At 42.4% G+C, this 14,133-nt stretch overlaps 1 protein-coding gene across 5 annotated transcripts in view; it reads right to left on the bottom strand.

The window, feature by feature from the left end:
* Window positions 1-14,133, bottom strand: part of LOC132821781 (mediator of RNA polymerase II transcription subunit 12-like protein) — a 604,412-nt gene that overhangs the window by 134,029 nt on the left and 456,250 nt on the right. For all 5 annotated transcript variants that reach the window (XM_060834551.1, XM_060834553.1, XM_060834556.1 and 2 more), the window contains one exon: window positions 324-551. In XM_060834551.1, the coding sequence (XP_060690534.1) occupies window positions 324-551 (228 nt within the window). The remainder of the gene's footprint in view (window positions 1-323; window positions 552-14,133) is intronic.

Genomic DNA, 14,133 nt, shown 5'->3' with positions numbered 1-14,133 from the left:
TAAGAAAAAAAATTTTCTTTTATGAAACTTACACCTAAAAGAACCAAGCAATCTCATAAGCTTCAGAAAGCAGTGACAGATTGACCTACAGTATCTCGACCTTTGGTACCACAAGCCAAATGCAAACCCACTGTCTCCTGTGAATGGTCCAAAGCCCTGAAAATGCTGTCAACACTGTAACAAAGCCTGCAAGATCCTTACACAGTTAGTGCTGAAAGGGCATTTACATTCCATCAAATGCAAGGTGCCAGAGAGAAGAAAGGATGACTACACCATTCAGCTCCCCTTTCATTAGGTTCTCAAGTCAACTTGATGGCCTTTACCTGTCAGTGTCCTGATGTCCCATGCATACATTCATCAGTGCATTGCACACAAAGCTGTAGCGGTTAGCTGCATTGTCGCTAAGAATCTTCCCCAGCATGGAATAGTTGACATTATGAGCCGATGGGTTCTCGATGAAATCCAACATGAAGTCTGGATCCCACAGCAAATTTGAGTTGGAGGGTTGTACGTTGCTGTAAATGGTCTGCTTAACCTTTGAACAGGCGCTACTGAGGATAAGAAAACACATCTCATTATATTAATGTACCATGTAAGGTTAGTCCAACACTACATTTGGTACTGATACACATAGACCATCCCACTACCTGAAAACCATCAATCTCTTTGACTTTTCAATCACACAGTAGAAGATGGAAGAAAAAGAATGATGTAAGGAGATTCTATACTGTCTTATGGTCAACTAAGTTCTTTGGAGAAACTTGGGAGTCCAGACAGGGATAAGATATCATGGAGCAAAGAGGGGAAAGGAAGTGTAGAGGAAATTTATTTTGCAGTGCAAGTAAAAATTGATTAATTAACTCTCCTACAGATAGTTCTTCTATTACGCGATGGTCTTCTATAATCACACTTCAGAAACAGTGCTTAACAAGTTGGCGATGTAATCGCGTTAAAGCGAACACACATTTTAAAAGTTCACACTTTAGAAACTGTCCCCAATTCACCGATTGCATTCTAGCAAATTCACATTAATGAAACGCGCATTATAGCAGAACGACCTGTACAACAGGACATGTGTGAGACCTCAAAACGGTACATACATTTGGATGAACAGAATAAATAGAAAACTCTAAGTCATCAATGTGATTGCTTACTGGGAATCTCGAGCTGCTGTGAAATTGTAAACCAGGGTCAGTACAAAGTACATTTTCCGGTCCTTGTGACTGGCTAGAGCTGATACACAGTACATCAAGATTCCAGCTGCTGGCTTGATGGTTGCGATTGTTGGTTTTAAGAAACAAGGTTGCACTTTTAACCACAGGATGCTTGGAAAAGCCCCTGGTTTCAAACCATGCTGCACAAAACAGAAGTATGTGAACAGTGCTGGTGGTTGACTGAGATGTGGCGTGAGGACAATCCAAACACTTTCGAAATTTAGTTAAAACTCCTAAGTTCAGGATGTCTACTTCTGTGTTGGAGAGAAACTTGCTTACTTTTAAAACTTCTGTGATTGTGTGAAGTATTGATTCTGTGACAGTGTAGCTTGACCCTTCACTCACTTCATTGGAAACAAATTTGAATCTAGTTTTTAATCAGGCACATAAAATATTATCCATTTTAACCCGATCATCCAAGGTAAACATTTTCTCTCAAACATATTGGAAGCCAACATTGTTATTGTTTCTGGTTTCCGGTTCACCTTCAGTTACTGGAAGTTAATCTCTGTGCTTATCCATATTTACAAAGCATATGGAAAGCGTGGCCCAGACCTTTCATGTTATTTCCATGTTGGATTTGAATTTGTTTCGGAGTCAGCTTATTTCAGAACTAGACCATTTCTCTTTTTGTCTACAGGATTAACAATTCCCAGGTTTGGCACAGACTCATTGCACCCGATTTCAAATTTCTGGAGTAGCTATATATTAAGCATTTGTTGAAGTTATATAGTCCTGGATTTCTTCAGAAATTAGAGGTCAAACTGTACAAAATGCATGCATTTCCCTTCCTCTTAAAGCAGTGCTTAATTCATTGTGTTAGAGTTTCATGCAAATGAGATCTAATGTTTTTGACATTCGAGGCACTGTTTGATTTGCAAGACAGACTCAAAGCAACACAAGTTGCAATGTAGGTAGTCAAGCATGTCGCTTTCTGCTGTTCTCTGACACACCACAATCCTTCCAGCAGACACTGGCCTCCTCATGGTCAACCTTCCCACACGAGGGACTGGAAGAGTGGCAGGGAGGACTGTGCAGCGAGTTAGCAACACTGGCAAGTGGACTGGGAGAGCAAAGCTGTGAGAGAAGGTCAGCGGTGGTACTTGATAACAACTGGTGGCAGAGAGTCTCTTCAGCTTCTTTCTACCTGTCAGGGTCAACGTGTGATATCACAGCAAAACAGGTAGGTGATCAGGGGGTATTTTTACCCTGTCTCTTGGCCAAGTGACTTGAAGCAAAAGACAATATTACAGTTGAAAAATAGTTAGGAAATTTACTTCTGATATATTTAACATTCAAAGTAATAAAATTAATTAGAATAGTGATGGCTGGGCAGGCGATGCCTTGTAACTGCAGTATGTGGGAGCCAGTGGAATCTAGAACAAAGGGGTCACATCTGCAGCAAGTGTTAGCTACTAAAGGAACTTCTACACACCAGGAAGAGGAAGAGACACCAGGCCACTATTTTAACAGTCACTCCACCTTCGATTAATTACGTTAAGTTGGCGCAGTGGTATGGGACACGATGGTGCGTCTACGAGTGAGACAAGTATTAGATTCCAAACTCCAGCTTTGGAGAAGTCTCAACTAATGCCCTTATCGAGCACATTAAATGGTTCTCATTCACATGTGAATGAAAGTACGTGTTGCTGGGAAGATGAATAAGTTGACCAAAACAGTGTTACAGAGCTGGGGGAGAAATGTGATATGGCGTAGTAATAGGAGATAGCACAGTTGGGCGAATGGATACTGCTCTCCACAGTAAAGCCAGACAGTCTCAAAGGTTGTGTTGTCTTCCTGGTACCAAAGGTTCAGGTCTTCTATTGTGTGTTGGAGAGGAAGCATCCGTGCAGATCAGTGGAGGTATGATGGACAATAAATAAGACCAGGAAAGAAATTCTGCTGAGGGATCACAAGCATCCTGGGACTAAAAGTAACAGCAGAATGACAATTAACTTCAGGATTACTACCTGAGCCACGTGCAAATTGGCATAGAGTAAATGCAATTCGAGAGGTTCAAAGATTGGTGTGCGAGAAATCAGTTCTAATTCATGGGGTACTGGCCATTACACTGGGAAAAGGAAACAATATTCTGTTGGAATGTACTTCATTTCAATCAGGCTGGGACCAGTATCCTGGCAGATTGTACAATGAGGAGTTAGGTAAGTCTCCAAACTCCCTCATGATTGGGCTGTGGAAAGGGCTCCATTAAAGGGAAATCTTTTTAACAATCAAAAAGAATTGAGAGAACAGAGGTGCAGGGTAGTGAAGAGGAGCAGAATTATTGAAGTGCTACAGGAAAGAGCAGAAATTATAACCGCGGGAGTGCAGTAGAAATTATAATAAGTATTAATGATTTTGAAAGGTCCAAGCTTAAGGCTCATTTCAACTGTACACAGTAGTTAAACGTGGGAGTTCACAGCATAGAATAGAAATACATGATCATGACTTGACGGTTATTATAAAGGCATAGCTGCCAGTAATCAGGACTGAGAACTCAGTATCCAAGGGTATTAGACCTTCTGGAAAAATAGGCGCCAATGAAAGGAGGTAGGGGCAACTTTGTTGATAAAGGATTTTAGCAACATGGTAATGAGTAGTGACATAGGTACAATAAATCAACATGTGGAATCAGTCTGGATGGAAATAAGGAAAAGCCAGGGAAACAAGAGAAGGGTGGTAGCCGTCTATAGACCCCCAAAGAGTTGCTTCATTGCAGGACAAAGTCTAAATTGGGAAATAATGGAGGTGTACGGGAAGGGCAATGCAGTAGCCATGAGGGATTTAATCTGCATACTGACTGGACAAGTCAAATGGAGGAGGGTAACATGGAAGACAGATTTGTAGAATGCATTAGTGATTGGTTCTGAGATCAGTATGTTGCACAATAGGCTATTTTAGATCCAATAATCAGTAATGAGGTAGGATTAATAGTAGATCTTGTAATTCAGAATCCTCTAGGGATAAGAGATCACAATATGGTAGAATTTCAAGTTTGGTTTGACGTAGAGCACCACAGCTCTCCAGTGAGTGCCCTCAACTTAAATAACAGCAATTACAAAGGTATGAAGAAAGAGGTGCCTAAAGCAAGCTGTGAAAACAGAGTCAGACATCCCTTCACACCAGGTTATAGTCCAATAGGAGGCGAGAGGGTGAGGTGAGCAGGAGAGAGAGAGGAGAAGAGACATAGAGGAAGAGAAAGAAAGAGAGAGAGAGAGAGGGTGAGAGGAAGAGAGAGGGTGAGAGGAAGAGAGGGAGAGAGGAAGAGAGGAAGAGAGGGAGAGAGGGAGAGAGGGAGAGAGGGAGAGAGGGAGAGAGGGAGAGAGGGAGAGAGGGAGAGAGGGAGAGAGGGAGAGAGGGAGAGAGGGAGAGAGGGAGAGAGGGAGAGAGGGAGAGAGGGAGAGAGGGAGAGAGGAAGAGAGAGAAAAAGAGAAAGAGGAGATAGAGATCACATCTCAAAGCTCATACCCAGAAACTAATCTGAGAGTTCTCATCAGCCCAATAACCTTTGAAATCTACAATTGGTCATAAATGCCCAAGCCAGTTACTGACTGCCAGCCAAATCTCACTTTGTACTCTCACTCCATTGGGATGCCATATGGAGATATACAGCACAGAAACAAACTCTTCAGTCCAACTTGTCCAACCAGATATCCGAAATTACTCCAGTCCCATTTGCCAGCATTTGGTCCATATCCCTCTAAACCCTTCCTATTCATGTCGAGTTTACTGATCCTTTTTTTCACCTCCCATGTGGTTTCTGCTCTTTCCCTTCTTCCTTTTTCAAAGTGCTGTTACTTTGACCTTTTTTCCACAAAATTCCAAAACAATGCAACAGCTTATACAACAGTAATTACTGTGCCAAGAATTCAAGGAAATCAGCTCCAACACTGAAACTTCCTCAAAGAAAAGGAGCAGCTCTCATTGCCACAACTTTTTTCCCTGTATCCATGTTTATACTCTCCTCCACCATGTTTATACTCTCCTCCACCATTTGCAAAGCAACGTGACCTACAATGAGATTTTGTTTCTTGCCAAAAATCCCTTGTTGTAAAATCATTGTTTATTCGATTCAGTCCACAAAAGCGAGGAAAAATAAAAAGATGTGGTCTTCACACACATCTCTTCAGTATTGACTATCCATCTCAATGCTAGAGCGTCCACAAATTTGCAAACAATGTTTTTGATTCCAAACAGAAACAGCAATCAGCAAAAATAACCCTTCTATTTCTATCACATCAGTAATAATTAGCAGAGGAAAACTCTCAATCTGTGATACAGATATGCTCTGGCATTCTTACGATATGCTCATCATTCCTGGTTATTTTACAGCAACATTACTGGGAATAGCATGACTTAATAATAACAGAAAATTCTTCAATCAATATCAAATTATGTTCCTCAATGAGCAGGAACATGCACTTTCTGTCATTTCTTCTTATTTTGACCATTAATCTGTATTTCCATGGATCACTTAAATATAATGAGTCACACCATGTCTTGCCAGCTAATTTAGACTCTCTCTGGATTCTAACCTCTAGAATTGGACACAGTGCTGGGTTACACTCAGGCCAGAATTTTATTCATCTTTTGAAAATGAGTTCAAAGACAGATAGGAGTGTAAAAATCCAAGGACGAAGGACATTTCACTAACGGACACAGTGGCTAAAGCTGATTGAGTTCCCACAATGAAGTGATATTTCTCTCAGTTGATGTTTTAAGCTGACTGTAAGTCAGGCAGAGCCACGTTCCCTTTGCCTACCCACCACTGTTGGTATGTTATCAATGGGCATTAGGTATCAGCTGGCCTGCTTGCCTTTTCAGCCAATTGTTCCCTCAATAACCATGCAAGAGCTTCCTCAGACTAACCCTTCTGCTGCGGTTTATTTTCGTTGAAATCTACTTGCCAATTCATAATGCCATAACAGACATGTGGGTTTCACAGGGACAGGAATGGGTTGCTAGATGTTCCAGGGTTTAGAACATCTGAAAAGAACAGGGAGGGTGGAAAAAGAGTAGGGGGTGTAGCATTGCTAATCAGACAGTGCATCACAGCTACAGAAATGTCAGCTGTTGAGGAAGGTTTATCTACTGAGTCAGTGTGGGTAGAAGTTAGGAACAGCAAGGGAACAGCCACCGCATTTGGGTAATAGTGCAGAAGAGAGATTGAAGATCTCATAGGCAGGCAGATTCTGGAAAAATGCAGAAGTAGCAGGGTTGTTGTTATGGGTGATTTCAACATTCCCAATATTGACTGGAACCTCCTAAGTGCAGATGGTTTGGATGGAGCGTTTTTTGTCAGGTGTGTTCAGGAGGGGTTCCTTATTCAGTATGTAGACAGACCGACAAGGGGAGAGGCCATTTTGGATTTGGTGCTCGGCAATGAACCAGGGCAGGGGTCTGATCTCGCGGTGGGAGAACACTTTGGTGTCTGTGATCACAACTGCCTCACATTTACCACAGTCTTGGAGAGGGAAAGGAGAAGTTACCAAGGGACGATATTTAATTGGCGAAAAGGAAATTATGATGCTATCAGACAGGAGTTGGGAAGTACAGACTGGGAGAAATTGTTCTACAGAAAGGGCACAGCAGACATGTGGAGACTGTTTAAGGAGCAGTTGTTGAGAGTGATGCATGAATTTGTTCCTCTGAGACAGGTAAGAAGGGGTAAGATTAAGGAACCTTGGATGATGAGAACAGAGGAACTTCTCATCAAAAGGAAGAAGGCAGCATACGTAAGGTGGGGGAAGCAAGGATCTAGCACAGCATTAGAGGATTACAGGCTTGCTAGAAAGGAGCTCAGAAATGAGGAGAGCCAGGAGGGGGCACGAGAAAGGCTTGGCAAGTAGGATTAGAGAGAACCCAAAGACATTTTACTCATACGTGAGGAATAAGAGAATGATCAGGGAGAAGGTAGGGCCAGTCAAGGATAGTGGAGGGAACTCGTTCGTGGAGTCTGAGCAGATAGGGGAAGGCCTAAATGAGTTTTTTGCTTCCGTTTTCACTAAGGAAAGGGATTTTGTTGTGAATGAGAAATTTGAGGAGCTGGGCTACAGGCTTGAACAGATCAAGATTGATGAAATTGATGTGCTGGACATTTTGGAAAACATTAAGATTGATAAGTCCCCAGGGCCAGACCAGATTTACGCTTGGCTGCTCCAGGAAGCGAGAAAGGAGGTTGCTAAGCCGCTGGTGAGGATATTTGCCTCCTCACTCCCACAGGAGTCGTACCGGAGGATTGGAAGGAGGCGAATGTTGTTCCTCTTTTCAAGAAGGGTAATAGGGAAATCCCTGGCAATTCCAGACCAGTCAGTCTTATGTCTGTGGTCAGAAAAGTTTGGGAAAGAATTCTGAGGGATAGCATTTATGACTATTTGGAAAAGCATAGTGTGATTAAAGGCAGTCAGCATGGCTTTGGGAGGGCAGGTCATGCCTCACAAATCATATTGAGTTCTTTGAGGAGGTGACAAGACAGGTCAACGAAGGTCAAACAGTGGATGTGGTGTATATGGACTTCAGCAAGGCATTTGATAAGGTTCCCCTTGGTAGGCTCATTTATAAAGTCAGGAGGTATAGGATACAGGGAGATTTGGCTATCTGGATTCAGAATTGGCTGGCTGACAGAAGACAGAGTGCTTGTGGATGGAAAGTATTCTGCCTGGATGTCAGTGGTGAGTGGGGTCCTGCAGGGCTCTGTCCTTGGGCCTCTGCTCTTTGTAGTTTTTATAAATGACTTGGATGAGGCGGTTGGAGGAGTGGGTTAGTAAATTTGCAGATGACACAAAGGTTGGAGGTGCCGTTGATAGTATCAAGGGTTATTGCAGGCTGCAGCGCGACATAGGATGCAGAGCTGGGCTGAGAAATGGCAGATGGAGTTCAACCTGGATAAATGCAAAGTGATGCATTTTGGAAGGTCGAACTTGAATGGTGAATGTAGGATTAAAGACAGGATTCTTGGCAGTGTGGAGGAACAGAGGGATCTGGATGTGCAAGTACATATATCCCTCAAAGTTGCCACCCAAGTGGATAGGCTTGTTAAGAAAGCATATGGTGTTTTGGCTTTCATTAAAAGGGGGATTGAGTTTAACAGCTGTGAGGTTTTGCTACAGCTCTACAAGTCCCGGGTGAGACCACACTTGGAATATTGTGTCCAGTTTTGGTCGCCCTACTATCGGAAAGATGTGGAGGCTTTGGAGAGGGTACAAAGAAGGTTTACCAGGATGCTGCCTGGACTGGAAGGCTTGCCTTATGAAGAGAGGTTGAATAAACTCGGACTTTTCTCTCTGGAGAGAAGGAGGAAGACAGGAGACCTGATCGAGGTATACAAGGTAATGAGAGGAATAGACAGAGTCAATAGCCAGAGACTTTTCCCCAGGGCAGGATTGACAGGTACAAGAGGTCATAGTTTGAAGATATTAGGAGGAAAGTATAAAGAAGACGTCAGAGGTAGGTTCTTTACACAGAGTTATGAATGGATGGAATGCGTTGCCAGCAGTGATGGTGGAAGCAGAGTCATTAGGGATGTATAAGTGATTGCTGGACATGCACATGAATAGCAGTGAGTTGAAGGTTGCAGAGGTTAAGTTACTATATTTTACATTAGGATTAAATCTCGACACAACATCGTGGGCCAAAGGACCTGTTCTGTGCTGTACTTTTCTATGTTCAATGTTCAAAAACAGAAACTGGTATAAAAGCTCAGCAGGTCTGGCAGCATCTGTGGAGAGAAATGGGAGTTAATGGTTAAGGTATAGTCACCCTTCTTCAGAATGAGGAAGGGTCACTGGAGCTAAAGTATTGACTCTGATTTCACTCCACAAATGCTGCCAGGCCTGCACAGCTTTTCCAGCAATTTCCGGCTTTGTTTTTGATTTCCAGCATCCACAGTTCTTTTGGTTTCTACTTGCCAATTACCTCAGAGTCATAGAGATATACAGCATGGAAACAGATCCTTCGGTCCAACCCGTCCATGCTGACCAGATATCCCAACCCAATCTAGTCCCACCTGCCAGCACCCAGCCCATATCCCTCCAAACCCTTCCTAATCATATACCCATCCAAATGCCTCTTAAATGTTGCAATTGTACCAGCCTCCACCACATTCTCTGGCAGCTCATTCCATACACGTACCACCCTCTGCATGAATAAATTGCCCCTTAGGTCTATTTTATATCTTTCCTCTCTCACCCTAAACCTATGCCCTCTAGTTCTGGACTCCCCGATTCCAGGGAAAAGACTTTGTCTATTTATCCTATCCATGCCCCCCCAAATTTTGTAAACCTTTATAAGATCACCCCTCAGCCTTCGATGCTCCAGGGAAAACAGCCCCAGCCTGTCCCGATAGCTCAAATCCTCCAACCCTGGCTACACCCTTGTAAATCTTTTCTGAAGCCTTACAAGTTTCACAACATCTTTCCAATAGGAAAGAGACCAGAATTGCATGCAATATTCCAACAGTGGCCAAACCAATGTCCTGTACAGCTGCAACATGACCTCCCAATTCCTGTACTCAGTACTCTGACCAATAAAGGAAAGCATACCAAACGCCACCTTCATTATCTTATCTACCTGCGACTCCACTTTCAAGGAGCTATGAACCTGCACTCCAAGGTCTCTTTGTTCAGCAACACTCCCTAGGACCTTACCATTTAGTGTCAAAGTCCTGCTAAGATTTGCTTTCCAAAAATACAGCACCTCGCATTTATCTGAATTAAACTCCACTTCTCAACCCATTGGCCCATCTGGTCCAGATCCTGTTGTAATCAGAGGTAACCGTCTTCGCTGTCCACTACTCCTTCAATTTTGGTGTCATCTGCAAACTTACTAACTGTACCTCTTATGCTCGCATCCAAATCATTTATGTAAATGACAAACAATAGAGGACCCAGCACTGATCCTTATGGCACTCCACTGGTCACAGGCCTCCAGTCTGAAAAACAACCCTCCACCACCACCACCCTCTGTCTTCTACCTTTGAGCTAGTTCTGTATCCAAATGGCTAGTTCTCCCTGTATTCCATGAGATCTAACCATGCTAATCAGTCTCCCATGGGGAACCTTGTCAAATGCCTTACTGAAGTCCATATAGATCACATCTACTGCTCTGCCCTCATCAATCTTCTTTGTTACTTCTTCAAAAAACTCAATCAAGTTTGTGAGACATGATTTCACACACAAAAAGCCATGTTGACTATCCCTAATCAACTTCGTTTCCTGCAATTTGTTGCATGCTGTGCCTCACTGAGTTGGGGGCGGGGTGGTAGGGGTTGGAAGAGACCATGTATTTCCTACTCCAGAACTCTGTGCTCAGCAGAGCACCCTAACAGTGATAGGCCACACAATTTGCTCACATAGGGAGTGGCAGACAGCAAGAGATAGGTTAAGTGAGTGTACAAAACTCTGGAGATAGAGTATAGTGTGGAGCAAGTTGACTATGCATAACGTCAAGTGAGCATGAATTGATATCTACACTATTCAGGTCCTTACTTTCAGAATTAAACCAAAAAGTAATCAGAATAAGTTGACTTGAAAAATGTTTTCTCAGATTGGGTGTTGCAATCCTCCCTCCTCCAGGTGAAGCATTGCAAATGTTGAAAATTAGTGGGTAACAAAATTAATCATGACCACTTGAGACAAAAAGAACATCTAATTTGGCCAAAGTGAGTAGTTCTGTATCACATTGTATCTGGAACTGAAGCCTATTCAATTACTGAGCCGCTGGTCACTTTCACACTGAATAAGTTGATGCAATATGACAAGAGACAATGTGCCAAAATCAATATTTTCTTTTCAGCAAATATGGCAATTTAAATCCCTACAGGGAGGAAGCAAGAACCAGCTTCCTTTCTCTTTATCCCAGCTTTTAAATAAACATAGAACCTTTGCCAGATGTTTTATCCTATTAATAATGAACAAGCGATTTCTTTTGCTGTAAAGATGACTTTAAAAAGTATTTCGGAGGTAATTTATTGGTGCACATGTCAATGAATAAGCCTTAAAGTAAAAGAGGATTGGGGAATCTCTGGTTGGGTGACTCAGTGGTTAGCACTGCTGCCTCACAGCACCAGAGACCCAGGTGCTGTGAGCATGGAGTTTGCACACTCTCCCCGCATCTGCGTCGGTTTCCTCTGGGTGCTCCAGTTTCCTCCCACAATCCAGCTTAAGTGAATTAGCCATGCTAAATTTCCCATAGTGTCCAGGGATATGTAGATTGGTTGCATGGTAGAGTAATAGAGTATGGGAATAGATCTGAATGGAAAACTCTTCGGAGGGTGGGTATGGACTTGTTGGGCCGAAGGGCCTGTTTCCACACTGTTAGGATTCTTTGGTAAAGGAAAATGAGAGCAGTCAGGCTTCATTCTCACGTGGTAAAACAATGGCATAAATTCAATCAAGTTTGAATGGTGAATATTGCTATACTACACCTGGAAAGCAGAACCCAAAAAAGCCCTTTCTTCTTTTTAGTACCAGAAGGGAAAAGAGAAAACAATAAAGATCCCAGTCTCAGAAGCTCTAGTAACAGGCTTTCCTGAGGCTTATGCATACAAAAGCATATAATGTTTATGTAATATTGTAACGAGGTAGGCCAGGTGGACCTCATAGAATACGAGTTCCATAATTGGACCAGATTAACAGCCCCAATCAGGGAGCCCTGGCTGACAGATATAAACAGGAGTGTCAGAGGTTCTGTTCGCTCAGAGCTGGCTCAGTGTCAGGGACTCTCAACATGTAAATAAAGGATGACTTGGTGATGGGATAGCAGCCTCTTTGGAGTTATTTCAGTTTACATATCCTGCAAATACATATAAAACATGAATAATGCATAGAAACATGCAGCAGGTTTTGGTTTTTGCTCCTGGCAGTTCCGAGAGAAGGCTCACTAGACTAACTGCAGAGATGGAAGGCCTGTTTGAGGGGAGAGATTGAGCAGTTTAGGTTTATACTTGCGAGAGCTTAGAAAGATGAGATAAAATCTAATCGAGGTATGTAAGTTACTAAAGGGCATTGACAAAATAGACATTGAGTGGATGCTCTGTGAGGTGAAACAATCTAGTACAAGAGGTCAGAAGTTTATGCTAAGGAATGGCAAGTATAAAGCAAAGGTGAGGAACAGGAATAGGCTATTCAGCCCGTTGAGCCTGTTCCACCATTCAATGTGATCATGGGCTGATGCTTGGTGTAACTCCATACAGGTCGCTCTGCTAAAATGTGACAGATGTATTCTCCTGCAACCTCACACTGTAGAAAATCTTGCTGGGGAAAACTGCTGGAGAAAATCACCTTGTAGAAGATCACTAGAGAAAATTGCTATCCCTGTTCTGTCAAAAGTTTGCATTATTGGAACGGCATCCACAATTCGTCAAACGCATTATCGCCAATTCGCCTTGATGAAACGCCTGTTATACCAAACCAACCTGCAACTGGCCCATATCCCTTAATACCTCCACATATCAAAATTTATCAAGCTCATGTTTAAGATTAACAACTGATACTGCATCCACTGTCATTTGTGACAGAGTTCCAAACATCTACCACCCTTCATGTGTAGAAGTGTTTCTAAACATCTCTCCTGAATAGTCTGACCCTTATTCTACAACATCCAACCTGTGGAAATTGTTTATCTTTACTTATCCTGTCTTTTCCTGTTACTATCTTGAATCAAATCACTCCTTACCCTTTTAACTTCTAGAAAAAAGCAGGCCTAAAATTTGTATAATCTCTCCTCATAACTTAATCCCTGAAGTCTAGGTATCATTCATGTACACGTCCATTGCACTCCCTCTCAGACCAATAAATCCTTCTTTATTTCACACAAAGGGTTAAGAATCTGTGAAATTCAATAAATCAGAGTGATGTGGATGTAGGAACAATGAATAAATTTAAGGAGGAGATAGATTTTTAATCAGTAATGTGTTAAAAAGTTATGCAGAATAGGTAGGAAAGTGAAGGTGAGGCCAAGATAAGATAAGATCAGCCATGGTCATATTAAATGGCGAAGCAGACTAGAGGGGCTGGATTGTCTACTCCTGCTCCTAGTTCTTATGGCAGTTGAAGAAATTCACAAGGTGGAGTACGGGACATTTGCTTTCTTAACAATGCCCTGAACGAGCTGGAAACATGTTTGCAATCACCTGGAGTCTTTGGAATGCCTAAAATAAACAAAACTCAACAAACTTTAACAAAGTTATTAGCAAGATTGGCCATATGCAGGGTTGATATCTATGTAATCTGCAAAGTGAAAACACAGGCCAGAGGTTCATACCTCACTGCTCCAGGTGCTGATCTCTGTTGTTCCGCAGATCATTGCTATGTGGCAAACAACTAAAGCAGCAATATGAAGAGTGAGAGAGAAATAGAGTGAAGAAAGCAAGCGAGCATGGGAGTGAGGGGAAATGAGAGGGGGGAAAGGTTCCCTGATAGATGATTTACCCTGGGTCATTCACTGATCTTGTTGTACCCAATAAAGTAGGGAGATATCTGGCTCAATTTGAATAACAAACATTTAGTTGGCGGTGATTTGAAAAAGAAAAGACTTAAAAACAAATGGGATGCAAATTTGCTTTCAAAGACGGACTTAAGTCTGTGGGGAAACTGCGGAGGAACAAGAGATAGAACCTGTGGGAACAGGAGAACTACAGGATGGTGTTTTAAAACTATTTCAATGTCATGTCATTAGCAGTTGTGCTGGGGTGATGTTTCCAATCTAAAATGTCAAATTAAACTCTGCTGAATCTCATTAACACACAGCTTGAAAACAGAGCTCAACCACCACAACAAAAGAACGTCACAGTCGCAACATGTCGCCTCAAACATTTTGGGCAGATTGCCTGGAATTTCTGGGTGTAGAAAGGGAGAAGATTTGAAATTCTAATTGAAGCCAGAGCAGCGAGGCTTCAGGGAACTCGAGCTCCAATTAGCAC

Source organism: Hemiscyllium ocellatum, chromosome 13, assembly GCF_020745735.1.
Source record: "Hemiscyllium ocellatum isolate sHemOce1 chromosome 13, sHemOce1.pat.X.cur, whole genome shotgun sequence".
NCBI lineage: Eukaryota > Metazoa > Chordata > Chondrichthyes > Orectolobiformes > Hemiscylliidae > Hemiscyllium > Hemiscyllium ocellatum.
The sequence above is the reverse complement of the archived record's forward strand: the minus strand, read 5'-3'. Positions and strand labels throughout refer to the sequence as shown.